At 28.5% G+C, this 22,870-nt stretch overlaps 2 protein-coding genes across 2 annotated transcripts; one reads left to right on the top strand and one right to left on the bottom strand.

Annotated features, from left to right (window-relative positions):
* The first annotated feature begins 6,923 nt into the window (after window positions 1-6,923).
* Window positions 6,924-17,141, top strand: LOC123301102 (solute carrier family 22 member 21-like). Its single transcript, XM_044883832.1, has 9 exons — window positions 6,924-7,087; window positions 10,414-10,678; window positions 11,903-12,006; window positions 13,606-13,763; window positions 14,054-14,367; window positions 14,782-15,070; window positions 15,948-16,072; window positions 16,144-16,276; window positions 17,119-17,141. Exons 1-9 carry the CDS (start codon window positions 6,924-6,926, stop codon window positions 17,139-17,141), a joined length of 1,575 nt encoding a protein of 524 aa, XP_044739767.1.
* Window positions 17,142-18,688: 1,547 nt separating this feature from the next.
* On the bottom strand, window positions 18,689-22,870 carry LOC123301672 (eukaryotic translation initiation factor 4H-like). The gene is made up of 3 exons (XM_044884518.1): window positions 22,716-22,870; window positions 21,739-22,433; window positions 18,689-19,076 (listed from the first exon to the last, which is right to left on the bottom strand). The coding sequence occupies exons 1-3, from the start codon at window positions 22,745-22,747 to the stop codon at window positions 18,943-18,945; spliced, it is 861 nt and encodes a 286-aa protein (XP_044740453.1). The 5' UTR covers window positions 22,748-22,870; the 3' UTR covers window positions 18,689-18,942.

Raw genomic sequence — 22,870 nt, forward strand, 5'->3', positions numbered from 1 at the left:
TCAAATCAGAAATTATGAATTCCTGACCAAAAATCCTTAGGCGTTTTTCAACCAGACGCATCTTCAACGTTTAATCAGAAATTATGAATTCCTGACCAAAAATCCTTAGGCGTTTTTCAACCAGACGCATCTTCAACGTTTAAGGTCTCGTTAATTATCGTTTTTAATTTTACCGATTTTCTTGACTAATATTAAGAAAACTTGATTTTTTATAATAAGAAAAGTTGAAGGAAATAAATTTTCCTATAATTTATCACACAGCTATTTTTCGGTAAGTTTAATACTTTTTCGGTAAGAAATTTCTCGCAAAAAAGGTCTAAGTATAAATATTATAGTTAACCTTATTTCCTACAACTTTATTTAATATAAAAATTTACATTTGCCTAGTTCCTTTCGTAGCTACAGCCGCTACAAATTTCAAGTTTCATTTTGAATTTGTGACAAATTCATTGGACTTACTAAAACTTTTCTCATGTGTTTTATTTATTCAGGGCAAAATAAATCCAGTGATAATTTTCAGAAAATTTCACATAAATAATAATAATGCATTACTAATAATTGTTTGAAAAAACATTTTGAAAATTTAAATACCAGTTCTTATTGTATGAATTTATTAGTTTTCTGTTCAACTAAAAATTTATTTGGCAGTTAATATAAATATTTATTTTATGTTGTTATATAAAAATTATTATTTATATTTTACACATTAGGAAAATTTATGGCCACAATTGTTATTTATATTTTTACAACCGAATCATTTCCAACATATGTTATTAAACATTCAATAGATACTATCTATATGCAATTGGAACGATTAATGGTTATTTAAAAAATTATATACTCCAATCGTGCCACTTTCCAAATTTTGCACAAAATAATTTATTTTTCTATATTAATAACATCAAACAGTGGTCAAATAGTAGCTTCAACTGTCCAAAAAGTACTGGTTTTGTTTTTAAATCATAGAAAGAAATAAATAATATATGACCCTTAATGTATACATAAATTTTTACATTAATTGTCATATATTTGAACACCACCATCTGTTATTACAATTATATTTCCGAAGAAATATTTCAGACCACAGATATTAGCAAATTAACATGTCTGCTGGTTTTTTCTTGCAAGTGTGTTGAGAGAAAAATAAAAGTCAAAATAATAGAAACTTAATTATTTTTAGTATATGTCTAAAAATTATTATATAAAACAAAAAAAAATAAATTTAAGTTTTTTAAAATTATATAAGCCTTTTATTCCGAATCACATATGCTAATTTGCAGCCTGCAAATAAAAGTTTGGCTCAATTAGAACTCGTCATTTTCACTGCATACGTATAAAACAGACAACAAACCATAAGTTTATTTATTCATTCTGTCACATTAGTTAATTTATTTACAGTTATGAATAAGAAGTTGCCTACACAAAGAAAATGTACATGTGTATATTCTTTTTATTTTGTAGTATTTTATTCATTTTTTCTATTATATTTCCCATTTATATGAACTTTTTCGAGAGCTGAAAAAGGAAAAATAAAATATTTTCGAAAAGCCCCGTCATAATACCTAGTTGGTATTATATTGGTAGAATATATATTTTAATGAGTATTCCAAATATAAAAATAAAGATAATTATTGAAAATATATGTTTCAGGAAGACAATCGTTAATTTGTAATTTATGTATTGTAAACTTAATATTGTGTGAAGTATAAATAGAAATTTACAAATTTAACAATCATTTTATTGACATATAACAATGAGTGAATATGTTTTAAGCGCAGCGCCCACAAATAAAAAATTTATTCATTTTTTTTTCCACAGAAAAATAAAATATCATGTATTTTTTAATTATTTTAAACTTAAAAATCCAATTGAGAAAGTTGATTTTGTACCTCAATTCTTTAAAATTAATTATAAAATGATCGGATTTACTTTGATGCCATTTACTTAATGTATTTGGATCCGAAAAATTAAATAATCCCTATTGTACTGACTTCGTCAAGACATTTTATTGATACAATTAAATTAACTTTTCCTAGAAATATTTTTCTAAAAAATGAGTAAGGTAAACATTGGTAAAGCTGTAAAATAAAAGCCCATCATTTTTTAAAGTTATATTTTTACCATCTTAAAATATATACAAAAACATTTTAGAAAATTACCTAAATTGAATTTTTAAGTAAATTGTATTTTGAATTCTAGTGAATTTACTGAAAAAAAAGTATCGGAAAGGAAAGAACGGAACTCACAATGGATGCTTAAAATTTTGCGAATGTCCTTTTATGGGCGTCATCTATCATCGTACGAGAGTTATTTTTTTAACTCAGTTAAAAGTTCATTTTCTTGAATGCTTTTTTTAAGTTGTTAAAAAAAATTTACTTACTTTAGTTAAAAATACAATTTACAATTGACATAAAAAAAACAATTTATTTAATCTTATTATTTCTATATTTCTAAATTATTTTAAAATATGGAAAAAATAATTTGAGAAAAATAATTTGGAAAAATGGATTTTTTTATTTTTTTTGCAACATTTTCAAAAATCGCACACTTCTCTACCATACTCATGTAACTAAACATTATTTACATAAACTATTAAATTTATACAAAGATAAACAGACTAAACCAGAAATATATTAAAATCCATTTAATTATTTGTTTTACCTTTGCATTATGCTTAATGAATGTATGAAATCAAGGTTACTGGCACAAGAAAAAAACTATTAATGAAATGACTCAATAAATAGTTCAATAAAAATATTGAAATTCCATTCAATATTTTCATTTAACTATCATTTATAAAATTAACACAATATAAATAACATACCTAATTATAAACATAATATTCCAGTTACAAGAATTTTGTTTGTGTTTGAAATTTAAAATTTTCTCATTAGATATTTCTTAGCAATTAGTATTTACGAAATAACGCTCAATGTTAATGATAATAAATTGAATAATTATTACAGTGTTTTTTTAAGTAATTTTTTAATTTACTAGCAGCAGATTTTTAATAACAGCACATTAAGAGTTCTCATTTATTATCTTCGATAATATTTATAAGGCGTATTAACTTTATAAAATACCAGTGCTCTACAACAGGCATGGTCGAGTAATTTTATATCGAAGTCACCATTGTTATAATATTATTGTGTGCCATAAACTTTATTGTGTGTCTCTTTACCTAAGTCCGCATTTCTCATAGGGGAGGAAGCGAGACGGGTATACGACTCTTCTACCTATTTCAGTTTCTCTAATAGTAATGAGATAGAAAAAAATATTGTTTCTCTGTCTTACTAGTATTTTTGTTACAGAAGTATCAAAAATTACGTTAATTAGTTACAGAAGTCTGAGGGACTTCTCTAAGCCACGTTTGTCCATGCCTGCTCTACAATCATTAGTAAGCCAGAATATAGGAATCTTGCGCGTAGGTAGTTGGAAATTATTGTTCTCTACCCGGAACTTCTCAATAGTACGAAGCATTTCACTAAGCCTACTAAATAATAATTAAATTTCAATTTTTTCCCCAATTTCTTAGGTCAATTTTGTAATACATACTTTTCCTCATTACTGCGAAGCGTTTTTATATTTGAACTTAAAATGCCTTTTAAACGATTAAGAATTTTTACTGTAACATATACACATCATTATAAATGATATAAAGTGTAAAGTAAAATTCCCGCTAATCAGATTTGAACAATCTACTCATATTTACGTCTGCAAAATAAAATACACGGTCAACCAAGTGAGCCGCAACCCATATGATAATACTGAATTTTAATACATGTTCATAATTCATCATTACTATCCCGGCAAAGGAGATACTTTCTATAAGAGATCGTTATTCATTGTATAATTAATCAATCAAGTAATTAATCAATCATTTTTCTCCGAAACTTATTAAATATTTTTATATCCATTAGCATTACTGTAATTTTACTTCTGTAAACCTATTTGCTCCAGCCAAATTTATCGCTCTGAATACATCTTGAATTGTTTGTTCCATTCGAAGATGAAGATGAAATTATTAGAAAAACAAAAGAAAAAAACATATGCCAACCTTGTCTTTTTTTTAGCTCCTTTAGAATCGATTTTCATATAAGGCGTCTTGTATGATAAAAATATGAAGAGTAAAATCTAGTACAGACAAAGCATCTATTGTTTGAAACTTACAAGAACCTGACGAGCACAGCACACTATAAAACACTTAAGGAGTTAACTCCAGTCGTACGTCAGAGCTGACACACACAATTTTTTCCAATTTTCTTCATTTTTTAGCCTTTCCTTCCCTCGAATTTTCTAATACAAAACGGATTCAAAAGTTTCTCTGTTTTTCTTAAAAATGAAGAATAAAACTAGCCTACTTTCGGAATTTTTACGTTTTAGAAAATTGTGTTAATTGATGACCATTATAGTATTACATAAAAGAGGAAGTTTTTGTAAAAATTTGTGTAAAATATTTTAAGTGTAGTTACTTTATTGAATAAATATTTTTCTTCAATTAATACAAATTAGATATGAAATACTATATTGAGTAATAATAGCTCATGCAAATCAAAACTAATTATCTAGTAGTAAAATATGTTTATTTGCTAGTAAATATTATTAAGAAATAGCCTAATAATAATTTAATAAATAGCCTAATAAATTTTTAATATGGCGTTAATCGATTAATCGATAGATATACAAAGCAATTATTCAGTCTTATAATAGTGTGTTCTGGTATGTAGTTGCGGAGTAATGGGGAGAAAGTAATTGGCTAACTACTCCGTCGCATGCCATCAAAAAATGTACTCATTCGATAAACTTCAACCACCATGTTAAAATGGTGCTCTAGAGGGATGCTATACAGCTCTTAGAATCTAGGGGATCTAGGGCGTATTGGAGAAGGCATGTTCTTGATAGTTTCATTTTTCAAGATCCTAATAAGCAAATATATCATAAACAACATTATCGTTAGCGTTATTTAAAATCTATATATATAAAAAGAGAGTGTTTGTTTGTATGTCCCCGATTTTCCCTAAAACTAACCATTGACCTTCGGTAGGGGATTATGTCATTGGGTAGCCCTTAGGCTGCCATTGTGAATAAGGGAGTTTGGTGGGGGTGGAATTAAAAATGATCTAGGAATTCATAGAAAATAGATTAAAAAAATAGTTCTAATAGTACAATAGGCCCCACTGTCAATAGTACAATTTTCACTAGATGGCGCTACTGGCGCAAATGTCTTTCGATTTTTCTCGAAAATTCTGGAATGTTCCATGGATTTCTATCGAATTTTCTAGAATTTTCTCGAACATTCTGGAATGTTCTATGGATTTCTATCGAATTTTCTAGAACTTTCTCGAATATTCTCGAATGTTGTATGGATTTTTATTGAATTTTATCAAACTTTCTCGAACAATCTGGAATGTTCCATGGGTTTCTGTCGAATTTTCTAGAATTTTCTCGAACATTCTGGAATGTTCTATGGATTTCTATCGAATTTTCTAGAATTTTCTCGAACATTCTGAAATGTTCTATGGATTTCTATCGAATTTTCTAGAACTTTCTCGAATATTCTGGAATGTTCCATGGGTTTCTATCGATCTTTCCCTTACTTTTCCGTACAAACAGAGAGTGTAGACATAATATTGGGATCGGCCAAAAAAATCTTACTGTTCCGTACACACAGAGAGAATTAAAAAAAAAGTCTTTCATTTAACAATTTTGATATTTAAATAACGCGGGGGTGTAGCTCTTTATATATTATCAATTATAGAGTGGTCAGGTTTAAGAAGGGAATAAAAACCAAATTGGCACGACTTTTTGTATTAAGTATCTCTAAACGTGTAAGTAAACAAAAACTATTCTATAAAGACATATAAGCACGGAATTTTGCGCATTAGAGAAAAGAATGAATTCTCGACTTATTGCCTTCGCCAACACATGTTTCGGTAGATGACTGTTAATTGATGTACGAAGTAAAAACCAGGTGAATTTAATTGCTTAAAGAAAACTTTTTATGTTTGCACTTGACCTTTCCAGCAAATATTATCTTATAACATGTATTTTTAATTAAAATAAAAAATATTTAAAAATAATTAAAGTCCCTTTAAAAAAATAGACATGATACTAACATATTACTTATATGTCTATGAGATACACGAAACACGATAAATTATACGTAAATATAAATATTATCGAAGATAATAAATGAGAACTCTAGGATATGTCGAAATAAATTTCGATTTTTGCCCCAATTCCTAGATTAGTTTTTTGTATTTTTAAAATACGTATTTTCGACTACCAAGTAGTCATCATCAGTAAGAATTAGCTAGTGAATGTTACTCTTTGCTAATTTGGTGGCGAACTGCACGTGCAGTCCGCCACCTAATTTTTGTTTAGCAAAAATTAGTTTAAACAATATCCTACCGGGTTACTGACCGGCAACCTGCATTTTTACGTTCAGAAGCATGTTTTAAACAGAATCCTGCAAGAATTTTCCATGCGAAAAATAATCACACGCAATGATGGATTTTGTCGGGACTAAAATATTATTCACAAAAATACAAATGTAAATATGTTTATTTATTTATTTATTTAAAAACAAACTTATAAAATTCACAAAAAGCAGTTAAACATCATTAAAATGCGAAACTTTATTATTATAGGTGAGACTGTAAAACCAAACAAAATAGTATGATCAACACATCGATCGTGCATAGTATGAAGGTATCAGAAGACATGAAATAAATAAAATTCAACATACAAACACACACACCATAATGTAATTTTTTTTGTATCATTCACAAAACTATTGCTACAACTCTGGCCTCGACTTAAAAATTACAAAAAAAATAATAATAAACTGAGAAAATTATAAACATTAAATTATTTATTATTAATTGTACCATTATTGAATACACGCGCATATAAATAATATAATGACTGAAGAAAATGAGGATGTTAAATATGATACAGTTTTGGAAAATATGGGTAGTTGTGGAAAATTTCAAATTAGTAGAGTATTGTTAATTGTGTTTATATTATTTAATGTGACCATATCGCAATATAATTTTTTATTTTATTCATTAATTCCTAACTACAGGTATGTACCAACAAATAAAAATTATTTTTTTAATGTGTTTTTTTGTTGCTCTCGAATGTTTTGTTTTTTAATTTTGAAAGAACTGGGTTATTTACCTTATACCAATAAGGTTACTGGAACTTATAATTATATATTTATTACGTTGTTTAATGAGTTCCATGACCTGTGTTCCGTCTTTTTTGTTTTTGAAACATGAATATAAAATTCTGTCATTTTCATTTGTTCAATTAGTTTTTGTCGTGAATTCATCAATATTTTTCATGTATTTATGTTTTTTGTAATTAATTAATGTAGGTAAATTACTTTTTAGTCTAGTACATATTAGTGTGCGAGTTAAAAAAATTTAATCGTTCAAAATTTGCATTTTGCTCTTCAATGGAATCATTCAAATATCCCTTTGCAAACGGCTGTTATTACTTAAGAATATATTACAATCTCGCGCTGACCCCGTTCCAGGCGGGGGCGAGCCGGGAAACCGGGAAAAAATGTGGGGCAGCAAATCCTTAAAATATGATATACAGTCATCTTAATAATTGGGATTAAATAAAACCAGGGTTATTCCGAAAACTGGGATTGTATGCAAAAATTCATCAGAAATTATAAATTAAATAAAAAACTGAAAAAACACCATTTAAATCTATGTATTTAAGCGAAACTGTACATATAATACATATATTATACCCTGTATACAGGGTATCTTTTTTAAGTTGACAAATGCTTGAAACTCGAAAAATAACTTATATCAATAAAAAGACTTCAAAGCGAAAAATGTTGTGTGTGTAGGCGCACATATTACGCAAATATTAAACTTGAACTAGGTTTTCGAGCTCACTCTACTCTATAACTGGCAATCGATAGGTGAATAGAAAGATGATACTGCAAATTAAAAAAGTAACTATTTTTGATCGAAATATTTTTTCCCAAACCGTACAGCTTAGGCATAAACGGACTGAAAAGTTTTCCCCAAAATTGTTGTTTCGTATCAAAATTGTTATTTCGTATAGTTATTTCTGCAAAATCTAGGCACCCTTCGAACCAATTTTCCATAAAAAAACCAATAATAGTGGTTCGTTTTTCTATAAAAACCATTTTAATTAAATTGAAAGAACAAACGCACAAAAAGATTTAGCTTGATTTTTGTTATCAATTTCTGCCTAAACTATTCGGTTTACAAAAAAATGTTTCAAACAAAAAATGTTTGCGTATTTATAAAGAATAACTTTCTAATTTAAACGATTCATCTAATGTTTGCCAGTTATGAATCAGAATGAGGTTTAAATTGAAACTAACAGTTTTCAATTGAAGCATTTTCGTCGATTAAATTTATTTATCGAGTTTCAGTATATGTCAACTTAAAAATGCCACCCAGTATATGGTATGAGTGTAAAAAGGCGGCAAATATTATGTTTGCCCGGAAGTTGTGTGTAGGTAGATCGGGCTCTGATCTCGCGCTCCTGGTACCCATTACAAACTCAAACGATTTATTCTGTTCGGTTTAATGTTTATTTGAAAATTAATATTCTTCACGTAAAGAAAAAGGGCAGGAAAATCGCAGTATTATGACTTAGAAAATAAGTGAATTACGAGGATTGCGTTGTAAAAATTAATTGATTTTTTCTTCTCGCCCCTTATACCATATTTTGGTATACAAACCCCTTCAATTGTACAAAAATCCTTTTAGAAATTTTCAACCTCAGTAACACAGCGGAGGCGGTAAAGAAAAACATCCACAACTGGCAATATAAGTTTTAGTTTTCGAATAGTTAACTTTGTTCATGCGCCAATACGTGCTAGACTATTTTGCATTTTTATGTTTTATTCCCACATATATGTACTTTCGTATTCAAAAATTTCGAGTGATTTTCGAATATATTGCTATGAACAAAAGTTATTTGCTATAAATATTAGGCTAGTTGCTTGACCTTTCCCGTAAGATCTAAGGATCACTCTTATACAACGTTGTAATCCTATATCTAATTTGTAAAAAGCTGATGAAGCAGATTTTGAAATTCAATCAATACTTATCAAATTGATAGATCTATAATGTATTATATGAAATTTTCATGTCAGTCGTATATTAGATAATTTGTTTAGAAAGTGTAAATTAAGACATTATAGGTATTATAAAATTTCCAAACGTCTTTTGACCTTTTGTATGCAAAATAGTGAATATGCAGGTCACATGAATATTTTTATCAAAATTTTGAATTGCACAATAGTTTTACGACCAGCTCACTCTAACCACAAAAATTCATAATAAAATTTATATATTGCGATAAGCTATTTATATTGTTTTTTAATTCGTCATGTCATGTGTTTTACTTATTAACGACAATTCTAAGGCCATCTGTCACTACAAGTGGTTTTTTAACATTTTTCGTCTATTGTATTCAAATTTTTTTTCACATAAAGTTTTTCCTCCTAATTTTCTTTATACTTACGGTGACTCACTTGTAAACTCATTTCTTCTAATAGTATTTCAAAAACATGTTACGTTACATTAGTTAAATATGTACTATATCTTTACATTAACTGCGAATCCCCACGACCCATCATAATGAGGCGCTTTTGATTAAACTTTGGATTTTACACAAATTTGTCACTGTACCGTTAGAGAACGAACAAAAGTTTAAATGCAAAAAATGTTCTCTATAAAAAAATAAACAACTTTTAATAAATTTCGATTTTTGCCCCAATTTCCTAGATCAGTTTTTTTTATTTTTTAAATACGTATTTTCGACTACCAAGTAGTCATCATCAGTAAGAATAAGCTAGTGGTTACTCTTATTATGAATGTTACTCTTTGCTAATTTGGTGGCGGACTGCACAATGATACTTTCGTGTACCTACAATTTATACTGTTCACAGTATCTGTCAAATTTATTTCGATATATCCTAGAGTTCTCATTTATTATCTTCGATAATATTTATAATAAACAACTTTTGTTTGAAACATTCTTTCGTAAACATAACTGTTTACCTAACTGCGAGGGTGCAAATTAGGAGAAAAACATTATTTAGTACATATAGGTACAGGTATTGTAAATATTCTAAATTTATGTATTACATACATTATGTATGTGTTTGTTTGTTTATTACTATATCCACTTAGGAAGTGAGAAGAAAGATACTCTTATTACTTTTTGTTTAAGAGTGGCTATCTTTCTTTGTTTACATGACGTATAAAAACAAACGATTGCCTAATCAACATTATCTTTACATGGTATTTCAACAATTCACTTAGTCAATTGTTTGTTTTCATTTGTTGTTTTATTTCATTTGTTCGTTTACTAATTTTGTTTTGTTTCCTAAATGTTTTTTTCTAGATGCTCAGTTCCAAATTGTGAAGATGTGCCACCAAGTAATTACACAGAATATCAACCCAAATGGTTGAAATATGCAGTGCCATATAAAAATAACTTACCACAAAAATGTGATATGTATGAGTATATTGGGGGAGAAAATTTAACGGAATATATTGGCGAGGAAAATTCAACGGAATGTTCCATTGATTCTTTTAACACAACAAATATCATACGATGTAATGATTATATATTCGATGGGCCAAAATTTATTGGAATAGCTAGAGAAGTACGATTCTATTTGTTTGTATAATTTTAATTTATATGCCCGATATACACGAGGCCAGTTTAGCTGGACTAGTTGCCTCGTACAATCTTAGCTCGATGAAGAAATTGAGCATCTATCGATTTTTTGTGTGAAAATTTTCAATGATGAGTGCATACGTAAATAGATCAGTCAACCCACAAATTTTTAGTCATTTTTTTCAGCTGTGATGTCATTTTTTCACTAACTATCACTTATTTGCTTAATTCCGAGATCAGAACACCACATTCTTGAAAACTATTACAGTTAGGTTAATTTTGTTCCTAAATTTGAAAAGTATGGCCAAAATTTAGTAGGATTACATACTTGGTTTACCAAATTTGGATAAAATTTGGATGTGATAGAGCAAAATTAACTTTTTTGGATTCTGATGACGTCATAAAGTTAAAAAATTCGATTTTTTTGATAACACAGGCAAATTTGATCCGATTTTATTGGAATTTTTTTTGAAACCCACTAATTATGGGTCATTCTTTTCAGCTTTGATGTCATTTTTTCGCTAGCTATCACTAATTTGCTTAATTCCGGGACCTGGATACCACATTCTTGAAACCTATTACAGCTAGGTTAATTTTGATCACAAATTTGAAAAGTATGGCCAAAATTTAGTAGGATTACATACTTGGTTTACCAAATTTGGATAAAATTTGAATGTGATAGAGCAAAATTAACTTTTTTGGATTCTGATGACGTCATAAAGTTAAAAAATTCGATTTTTTGATAACACAGGCAAATTTGATCCGATCTTATTGGAATTTTTTTTGAAACCCACTAATTTTGGGTCATTCTTTTCAGCTGTGATGCCATTTTTTCGATAGTTATCACATATTTGCTTAATTTCGAGACCTGTATACCACATTCTTGAAACCTATTAGAGCTACGTTAATTTTGATCACAAATTTGAAAAGTATGGCCAAAATTTAGTAGGATTACGTACTTTGTTTATCAAAATTGGATAAAATTTCGATGTTATAGAGCAAAATTAATTTTTTTTGATTCTGATGACGTCATTAAGTTAAAAAATGGCGCTATGTACCCTCGTTACTACCCTGGTGGTACCTATGACTATTAGTAAAATTGGATCCGAATCCTTAAAGAAATAAGTTCGTTAATTATAATATTAAAGTTTTATAGAATTTAGATAAATTCAAATCCTATACTAATAATTAATACTGAATCTTTTTCTAGTTTGGAATTTACTGTGAGGATAAATTATGGATGCTTACATTACCGGCAAGTATACAATTTGTTGGACAATTCTTAGATCCTTTATCCGGATATTTATCTGACAGGTATGTAGGGGATGAATGCTAATAGGTTTTTTTGTTTATAAACATAAAACCAATGTAATATATTTCCAAGGTAGAATCCAATCTTTATTATTTTGCAAGGTGCTGTATAAAATAAAATTGACTATAATAATATTATAGTCTAGGGTCTAGAAGGCAAACGCGGAGTAATGCGGTCGCAAGACCATACAAAACCTCTTATTCATATGATTTTTCATGGAAAAAAATCATTTCAGGATACTTACTGGACATTGAAAACAACCTCAGAGAAAAACCTCGACTGTAGATTTTGTCATGAGGGAGTGGAAACTGAAATACACATTCTGTGTTATGAATGTGAAAGCCTCTTTCTCAAACAACGCCATTACTTTAAATAGACAAATATCCTCTTAAGTGCAAAAAAAATTTAGCCCAAGAATATTTATTTAAGCTTATTAAAGCTGTAAGATTTCTAGAATATCTTCGATGCAATGGAGGTACAATAGATCAAACTAGTCGCAGTAAAAAAGGTTTTCTAAGACTTACTCCTAACTCAAATATAAAATAATCTAATCTTAAATTGACTATTATAATATTCTAGAAGGTCTAGAAAGCTTTACAAAACTTTGGAGTATTTTTGTTAAGTAATTAACTCCAAAGTTGTGGTTGACAAGAATATCTCCTAGACTAGTAAATGAATCGTGATTATAAAGTGACAATGAATTAGGTATATTTATGTTTATTATCATGAATAAACTCTTTTTATTAGAACAGTAAATCCAAAATTTCCTTGAAACTCATTACTTCACACAGATAAACCCGTTACCTTTATGAATACCCAATTCTTATTTTTCAGAATATTACTATAGTAAGATTTTACCTTGATTATATTTTATTAATATGTTTTAACAAAATTATAATCAATTAATTATTCATGAGCATAATACTGACACGTATAAGTTTTCAGTGGTCAACAGTATTTTGATGGAACTATTTTTAGACCATCTGTCGGATTTTCGAAAAGAAAATTATTGGTATTTTGATAAGAAAAATTGTTCCCATTTGAAGTTTTCTCTATCTCTAACTTCTAATTCGTGTCTAAAAACGTATCAAAAACTGATAATTTAATTGTTAAACGAGAAAAATATTTTTTTTATATATAAATCAACAAATTCTAAAGCCTTTTCCAATAAATCGATATCATTCAAATTTTGTAAGTTTTGCAAATTTCATCAAAATGACGTTTCCCCTTGATACTGACTCGATAGACTGGGTAATATATTTTCCAAAAAATGCATTGAAATTTTGGTACATTTATTTGCTTAACTTGTGTATGTACATACTATAGGTAACTTAAATTTATTAAAGATAAAACTAAATAATTTTACTAAATGTTGTACTAATAAATATTGAGATCTTCTGTGTTCGGCGGTCCCTTTTGCTTGGTCCATTAGTATAGGCTCGTATAGGGATATATGAAAACATTCAAACTCGGCCATTTGCATTACTAATGGCTCATTAAATTGCCTATATAAGTAATAAAATGAATTTTTTTTTTAAATAAAAATTTTAAAAAGAATTTTTAAATAAAAATGTATATAAAATTCTTAATTCTTTTTACAGATTTGGAAGAAAGAGGGTATTTTTAGCATTATCCTTTTCAACTGGAATTATATGTCAATTACAAGCTTATTTTGCGTATAATTATTGGGTTTTAATATTCTTTGAGCTGTTACAATCAATTATAAGAACAGGTGTAATGCCAGTTGCATTTACATTATGTAAGTTTATTATTAGAATTGTATTGAAAATAATGTCTCGATTATAAGAATCGAATCAGCAAAAAAATTTCTGATAAGGCCAATAAGGAAACGTTTGACCAGTTGCCAGTTCTACAGTATCGTTATTATATTACGTCAAGAGCAAAACATTTTTTTTCCACTATAGCCCCCTTCACATAACCAATGCTTTGGAAATGTTGTGTGTTTATAAAGCTTTAAAAACTTTTTTTGTTTCATTTGCAATGGTACATGCAATATAGTCATTTAAAATAATAATAATGATATTTAAGCTTTAGAATTAATCAGTGCGAAACATCGTTCCTTGGGAGCATTTTTTGTATTTATGACTGGCGTATCCGGTGAAGCTATTTTGGGTATAATAGCAATGTACGCATCAAATTGGAGAACAATGATACACATTTCTTCATTCCCGCCACTTTTAATATTATTTTATGGTTGGATTATTCCAGAATCAATCAGATGGCTTCTGGCAAAAAATAAAATAAAGAAAGCAAATAATGCTATTTCAAAAATAGCTAAAGTGAATGGCGTTAAATGGAATTTAGATAATTGTGTTAAATTTGAATCAAAAACTGATTCAAAAGTAAGTAAACAAGTTTTTAACTGAATCCAAACAAGGAAGATTTTTAAAATAGAGCACTACACCTTAACCAAAATTTAAAAATTAAGTTTATCCCGCTAAACGCTAGGCTTTACCCCCTGAGGCCTACGATCCTATACTAGTTTTTATAAATTCATAGCTTTTGGTTGAACCATTTCTATAGCTTCGTGTAAAGTTCAATATTTTTACTGCTTCTTTCAAATTGCCTAAAAAATAATATCCCAATATACTCGATGCGTTTGTTTTCCAACACTGAATGTTCAATCGTATTCTTCTTGTCCAGACATACTTCTTGTCCAGACCATGAATAAAGAAAGATATGATGAAAATTTTGATTTCGAAAATCTGACCTATTACAATCCTATACTAAATATTGTAATTTTCTTTTTCAAATAGAGATGCCACGAACGATTTGTGGATTTATTCAAGTCTGCTCGAATGGTTCAACGAATTGCAGCGTGTATGGCATGTTGGACTATTGTTTTATTTGTATTTTATGGACTCATATTAGGATCAGTTACCATATTCGGTAACGTGCATTTCAATTTCATCTTGGTGTCTTTAATTGAAATTCCTGGAAATCTTGCTGCATTAGTTTTTGCTAATTTAATTGGACGAAAAAAAACATTAAGTATTTCGTACTTAATAGCAGCTATTGCATGCTTCGGCTTTGCGTTTTTGAAAGGTAAGAAAAATCTATTAACTACACAGTCTTTGAAGAAAAAGGTCATTAGACCTGTGAAGGATATTGATTGGGTCCCATATTATTGCTATCGAGGTACAAGGTAGCTGGCCGTCCTATCAGTTTTTCTCCTCAAGACTAAAGTTTTTCCACCGAGGAATTCTCAAGGCATCGTCCTGGATCTTCTTGTAATTTAATTATAAAGCTACAGAGATTACAAACAGAAAGTACAGTATTTTTTAAACTTTAATAATTCTTTTAACATGATAAGTCCCCGGTTTGACACATAGATGGCGTCGCTAGTATTAAATGCATATTATTTTTATATAGTACCAACCTTCAAATGATTCGTGTCAAAATTTGACGTCTGTAAGTCAATTAGTTTGTGAGATAGAGCGTCTTTTGTGAAGCAACTTTTGTTATTGTGAAAAAAATGGAAAAAATGGAATTTCGTGTTTTGATAAAATACTGTTTTCTGAAGGGAAAAAATACAGAGTCCGGAAACTCATTATCAAGCCAAGTTTTTGCTTCCACTGTATTTTTTCCCTTCAGAAAACAGTATTTTATCAAAACACGAAATTCCTTTTTTTCCATTTTTTTCACAATAACAAAAGTTGCTTCACAAAAGACGCTCTATCTCACAAACTAATTGACTTACAGACGTCAAATTTTGACACGAATCATTTGAAGGTTGGTACTATATAAAAATAATATGCATTTAATACTAGCGACGCCATCTATGTGTCAGACCGGGGACTTATCAGCCAACCTATTATTTATTTATTTATTTTATTTTATTTTATTTTTTTTTTTTTTTTTGTAGATGAAAGTTGGTTGAAAATGTCAATTTATCTACTTGGGAAATGTGCAATTTCCACAGCGTTTGATTGTATTTATATATATACTGCTGAATTATTTCCAACTCCATTTCGACAGAGGATATTAAGTATTTGCTCAGCGTTTGGACGTGTCGGTGCAATTTTAGCGACACAAATGCCATTTTTGGTAATGTCAATTTTATACAATTTTATAAAGTGTAAAGCTATTTAAATAATTTACCAAATTATCATTTACAGGCAAACATGTGGGTGTCTCTACCGTATATAATATTTGGCGGAGCTGCTGTTATAGCAGGCATTGTAACACTAGTATTCCCTGAAACTCTAAATACAAAGTTACCAGATACAATAAGTGAATCTGTTAATATTGGTAGTAAAATAAATACCAATGAAGAAAATGTAAATATTAATCATGGATAATATTATAAAAATATATTTTTTATGAGTTGTTTCATTTGGAGTTTTTTTTCTTTGTCACTTAACCCAAAATTATCGAAAAACAATTTAGGAGAATTCAATCATATTTATATCAGTACAGCAAATGACTTTAAAAATTGAATTGTCGTAATTGTCGTCTTTTCGCTTATTACACATTTTCCTTTTTTCAAACGCCCATATTTCTAATTACCCCATTCAGTATTTTATTCGCCTTGAAAATGGAATGCTTGGGCCTAGAAATATATAAAAAATAATTTTGGCGGATTTTATTGAAGAAAACAGACAGAAAGGAGAATTTTTTTGTCAATATTAATATTAAAAAAAAAAACAAACAAAATAATATGCGTTTCAACCTGTTTCAACAGTTTATAAAGATTAATAAAAGTAAAGTACATCAAGTACACTGCGTAGGTTTGATTTTAGATTCAACCCCAAATTATGAAGAGGATGTGGGACCCCTTATTGTCTACCCCTAGGTTTGATTTCTATGGTCATTATTTTTCCAAAATAAAATTATTACAGTTTTTTTTTTAAATTTTATGTTTGTAAATATCAGTTTGCTTTTTTTCTGAAAAATTTATATGAAAAATCGTTTAATCTCTGTATATTCACATTCACATTCCCTGTATATTTATTCACTTGATTATACACTTATTGTAATTATTAAATTTGAAACTAACAATAATTTTTTATGAATAAAAAATTGAAGCAAAGGTCAAAATCATATTTTTTTAATATGAATGACTATTATATTTTAATTTAAAATTGATTCAGAAAATGATAAGATTAATATATAATAAAAATAATAACTATTTTTTAATCTGAAACAACTGAAGAATTCTACAAGTGGAGATAATTTTTTTTTTAATAAAAACAACCATTTTCACATATTTTTGTGGATTAAATATTTTAAATAACACATAAATTAAAAGTTTAAAGAAATTCCTGGCATAAAATCAGGTCTGATCGATTCGTTCTGATTTTTTTGTATTTGTTTGAAAGGTAACTTGATCGAGAAAATATGTTCAGCTTTTTGAAGGTCATCATCATCTCTTCTAATTGTTTCGGGTACAGACCAACTAGAAACATCTGAACTCGGACTTTTTTTAAAAATAATTTGGTATGCCTATTTAGCCATTAAAGCCATTAACAAATAAAGATACATTACATTAAATAAAAATTATATTATAATAAAACAAAAGAAGGGTTCCGCAATTGGGTCCCTAGCACCTAAGACCAAGAGTCCTCTCCCCAAAAAAATAAAAAACAGGAGATAAAAATGAAATTTCGCTGTAATATTTAATCATTTAGAATCATTTATTATAAACGTATTTCATTACAAGAGAAACAAACATGTAATTACACATGATTACCAATTAGTAAATAATGTTATTATGTATACTGCCTTCCTTTTTTTTAAAAATTGATTGTATTTTTTAAATATTCTTAAAAGAAATTGATCTAAGCAAAAAAAAAAAAGAAAAACTCAAGTTAAAAACCTTCCATTTTGTTCTTTTTTTGTACACAATTAACAATTATTTTATTTATTTTTTAAAAATTGTGTAGATATTCTGACACAAGTTTAGGACACTGTTCTACAGAGAAAAAAAAATGAAATTAAAAATAATTTACCTATTTTTTTTTTTATAAAATAGATTATTTGAAATTTTATTATTATTAAATATTATTATTATTATTATTATCTTATTCCAAATTATTATTTAAATACAAATGTCGTTTTATTTACAAAATTAAAGGATTTTTTTTATTTTATGTTTGTAAATATCAGTTTGCTTTTTTTCTGAACATTTAATTTGAAAAATCGTTTCATTCCCTCTAAGTAAAAAAGAAAAATTCATCAAAATAATTGTCAATACATAATTATTATTATGAAGCCCAGCTTCCAACAAATATAAAACAGTTTTGAACTTAAAGTTACCTTAAAAATAATTTTATAAAGTAACCTTAAATTTACATATTTATAAAAACCGTGACTCGTGATGAAAAACAAAAAAATATAACGTTAAATATTATTGTATAAGTACAAAAAAAAAATATGTACTACAGAAAAAAATAATCGGGGATAATTAAAAAAATGTCACAAGGTGTAAAAAAATAACAAAAAAAAATCATGTGACAATTTTCGATGAGTAAATTTTGTACAAATTTTTTTTAAATATTTTTTTTTTTTTGTAATTTTTTATTGTTTTTTTATTTTAAATATAACACTTTTTCATTTTTATTGTAAAATAATTAAATTAAGGTTCTACAGAAGAGATAATAATATTATGTAAGGAAAATGACAACTTAGCTAATAAAAAAAAATATATAAATGTTCCAAAAATCAAAATATAAATAATCTTAATAGTTATTTTTCAACAAACAAAAAATTACGAATGTTGGGGCTTGTGAGTGAATGTGAAAAAAGGGGATTTCACGAATTTTCTTTTTTTTTAAATACAACAATTTTATTTATTATTTTTTTCTTTTGTAAATTTTTAAGGTGTTTTTTTTTTTTGTTTTTTGTTTTTGTGTTTTGTGGATAAAAGGTAGAAAACGATAGTTATATAATAATTTTTTATGCATCAAATAAAATATTTATTTTTCTATTTTTTCTTCTCGGGGCTTTGCACCCCCAAATATAGCAGATGCCTGACTTGTTTCAGCTAACGTATTCACAGGTTCAGGATTTGTTCTGGGCTTCAACTTTAATTTTGGTCTTCCAGTTGTGTCTAGAATTTAAAAATATATACATATTAAGATTTCAGAAAAACTATGAAATAAAATATAATAATCAGACTTTAAATATGTACGGCGTAAGTTGTCTAAAAAATTTCCGCAATAATTTACGTTTTTTGGGATCATTAATTAAATGGTTATGTGGAAATCCATCACGGATGAAAATATTTTTAGCTTAAATAATCATAATCGCGACATTTTTTACGATAGGTACTACGCGAAATATCAAAACAGTTCTAACGACATCATATTTGTTTGTATAAATTAAATCAAGAACAAGACAATTTACGTTTCCCGTTAAAGTTTATTATCGCCCATATCCCACATTAGCTCAACTGCCACCAGGGCTTCAACGGCACCCTAATTAGTAAAGACATTTATGTTCATAATGCAAAATCGATATGAATATTACAACGAATTAAGTTAGCAATATTCTTTTTTTAGGACTTCATCAATCTTGGAATGCTATCCGGACTATCCAAGGGATTTTTAACGGGATCTCATTTGCCAGTTTCAACAAAACGATCTCAGATATACAAATTAGTCAGACTATTTTACATCGTACTCAATTGCTGTGTATTGATTTTTTACAGTTTTTCATACGTGTTGATACAAGTGCTGGGAAAACATGACAGTTTCGTTTCATATTGGTTATTGATTCTCACTTATTTATAGTCCATCAATATTCCCTTCATTATTATGATAGCCACCAAGAAGAAATCCAACAATAACAAACACATAATTTTGGCGCGAAATTCACATTAATTAAATATTACTGGACTTTCAAAATCCAGTGGCGTGTTTACCCTAGGATTAAAGATACTAACCATCACAATAATTAATGTATCAAAATCGAACTATTTTTAAAATAAAATGCACAAAAAAATACTTTATCAAATGGTGATGTATCAGATGGTGTATTCGTAAAAATTTTCTACGTTATCGAAGAAGAATTTTTGGAGATAGCTAAGAGGATCAGAATTATAAGATATTCAACACAACGTAGATAAATATTTCTAGAAACTATATTACTATACTTTGGAATATTTTGTGATCTTGTGCAGACAATGCCTGTTGTAATTTTTCAAGGCTTTCGAATCAACTCTTCAAATTTATCAATGTGAATTTCAATCAAAATATAAAATAGTTGACCTATTTGTAACAATTCACTTGATTTTGACTTTAATAAAAGGTTTTTGAAAAAAATGACCCAAATGAACTGACAAATTATGGAGAAAAATTTTAAATTAGAAAGTTACTCTTAAAATAACAAACAAGTTTCGCCTCACACATTTTGCCGCAAAAAATCTATTTATCCTTACAAGAAATTCGTAATGGTAACAGATAGAGAAAAATTTTAAATAACAAAGTTGGTTTTTATAAAAAAAAAATAACAACTTCTGTACGAAAATTTTTGTAAATGTTGAATACAGATCTTTTTTTTGCATTTTATTTCCGTTGAATTTACCAGGTTTTAAAGAAAATTATTTCCACCAAAAGGTATTAGTTATTTTATAAAAAAGTATTGATTTCAAGCGACTTCGAAAATTGACCTTGACTATTGGTTTCTGTAAGCTGTTCCTCTCCGAACAACTTTTACTGGGGCCATATTTCAAAAAATTCGTCATTGAAGAAAAAATCAGCTGAATTGTTTAATACCAAATATCTGGTATATCGAACTCATAATACTCATTATAGATACATCCATAAAAAAGGCGATTTGTAGATCTCAGATCTACAAATCAAATATTGTTTATAAAATTTAATCCTTTTGATAATATCCCTTTTATACCATGCATATATGTAATATGCAAGGTATACTAAGTTTAGTCCCAAGTTTGTAACGCTTAAAAATATTGATGCTAAGCAAAAATTTTGGTATATGTGTTCATAAAATCACCTAATATTAGTCCATTTCCGGTTGTCCGTCCGTCTGTTGACACGATAACTCAAGACCGAAAACAGATATCAAGCTGAAATTTTTACAGCGTATACAGGACGTAAAAAGTGAGGTCGAGTTCGTAAATGAGCAAAATAGGTCAATTGGGTCTTGGGTCTGTACGACCCATCTTGTAAACCGTTAGAGATATAACAAAAGTTTAAATGTAAACTGTATGTATTATATGGAAATATCAGTGATGTATGTGTGACATGTATGCATGTGTAATTTAATAGAGTAATAATCAACACTGTGCATGGTATTTCAACAATAAACTCAATCAATTGTTTGTTTTCACTTGTTTGTATTAATATTGTATTAATATTAAAATAACTTGAAACTTAAATAAATGAAAATTTTAGATTAAAAATTGTCTAATTTATATAAATGAATCTCAGAAAAACGTCTCACGTCAGGTCATTTTCGGCTATTAAGCGCTTTTGGAATTAATATACGTAAGATTATCGTTAATCAATAAAATCCGCATAATCTTAACAAGTTTTTTATATTCAATGAAATTTTAAAATCGAGTTAACCGCGTAAATATATTGAAAATTCCCCAAAAATTTTAACGAAATACAATTTGAAAAGTATTCTTTTAGAATATTTTTCAATTATAATAAAATCTTTCTACTGCTTAACATACTAATAAAAAACTAATTTTTAACTAAGTATGTCAGTTATAAAATTATAAGTTTGTAATAAAAGTTAATTACCTGGATTCGATGGTGGTAACTCTTCAGAAAAACCACCCGATTCACTAGGACCTCTTCGATCTCTTTGTTCTGGACGTGGCCTTGGACCGCCACCTCCTCCACCACCACCACCACCACCGGAGCCATAGCCACCGCCGGATCCCCCACCAGCTCCGCCACCACTTCGTCCACCAGCACCACGATTCCAATCTCTGCCACCATCATCATTACCAAAATTTCCGTAATTGCCCCGATTTCCACTTCTTTGATCTCTATCATTAAATCCACCCCCTCGAGGTCCTCTACGATCAAAGTTCTCACTACCGAAATCATCACCACCGTAACCACCACCCCCTCCGCGATTATTACCCCGAAAACCACCGGTGCCGCCACGATTACCTCTCCTATCAAAGCCACCACCTCGATCATTACGTTTTTCTTCAGCTATATCAACTTTTATAATATGTCCTTCCACATTCATAACTCCATCTAATGCTAATGCATGTTCTAAATCTGTTTTTGTTTCAAATTCAACGTAACAGAATCCTTTAAATTTATCTGTATTCCGATCCATAACAAGTCGAACATTTTTCACCTGTAGATCCTGAAATATTTTGTTAATATCGCCTTGAACAATACCATTTGGTAAATTTCCAACATAAGCTTTAAATGGGGGTTCCGTTGGCGTTGCTTTTCGACCACGGCGACCTCCATCCCTATAAAATTATTTCAAAAATATTATTTAAAAATTAAAATTGAAAATCCATGTGGACAAAATCACACGCTTTCAGCAATTGCGAGCAATACATTTCAGATGCAAAGCGTACACACTACACAAGATACCAACATGATTGTCCATGCCGGCAATAAATGAATTTAGAACGTAATTGCAACATGATTTGAATTAGTTTTTTATAAACAACGTAAAACAATTAGTTAATTGAAAGGTATGTCTGATTTAAAACAATAATAATACAACATTTTTAAGTAAAATCTACCTGGAATCTTCATAACCACCACGACCTGCCATGTTTAGATGCGACAAGGATAGTCGACACTCGACTGGCGCGACAAACGCTTGCGCAAATTCAACTATGCTAAACTTGTAGACAGATGTAGTAGAAGTCCCCTTTTTTTTTCAAACCAAATTTTT

The sequence above is a fragment of the Chrysoperla carnea genome, chromosome 5, assembly GCF_905475395.1.
Source record: "Chrysoperla carnea chromosome 5, inChrCarn1.1, whole genome shotgun sequence".
NCBI classification, from domain to species: domain Eukaryota; kingdom Metazoa; phylum Arthropoda; class Insecta; order Neuroptera; family Chrysopidae; genus Chrysoperla; species Chrysoperla carnea.

Bases quoted from the DNA above. Each gene is read 5' to 3' on its own strand.
- LOC123301102 (XM_044883832.1), top strand. From the start codon at position 6,924: ATGACTGAAGAAAATGAGGATGTTAAATATGATACAGTTTTGGAAAAT. The intron at 7,088-10,413 runs GTATGTACCAAC...GTTTTTTTCTAG, and splicing joins TCATTAATTCCTAACTACAG to ATGCTCAGTTCCAAATTGTG. The intron at 13,764-14,053 runs GTAAGTTTATTA...ATGATATTTAAG, and splicing joins GCCAGTTGCATTTACATTAT to CTTTAGAATTAATCAGTGCG.
- LOC123301672 (XM_044884518.1), bottom strand. From the start codon at position 22,747: ATGGCAGGTCGTGGTGGTTATGAAGATTCCAG. The intron at 22,434-22,715 runs GTAGATTTTACT...ATAATTTTATAG, and splicing joins GGTGGTTATGAAGATTCCAG to GGATGGAGGTCGCCGTGGTC. The intron at 19,077-21,738 runs GTAATTAACTTT...TTTAAATTCTAG, and splicing joins GTTACCACCATCGAATCCAG to ACACAACTGGAAGACCAAAA.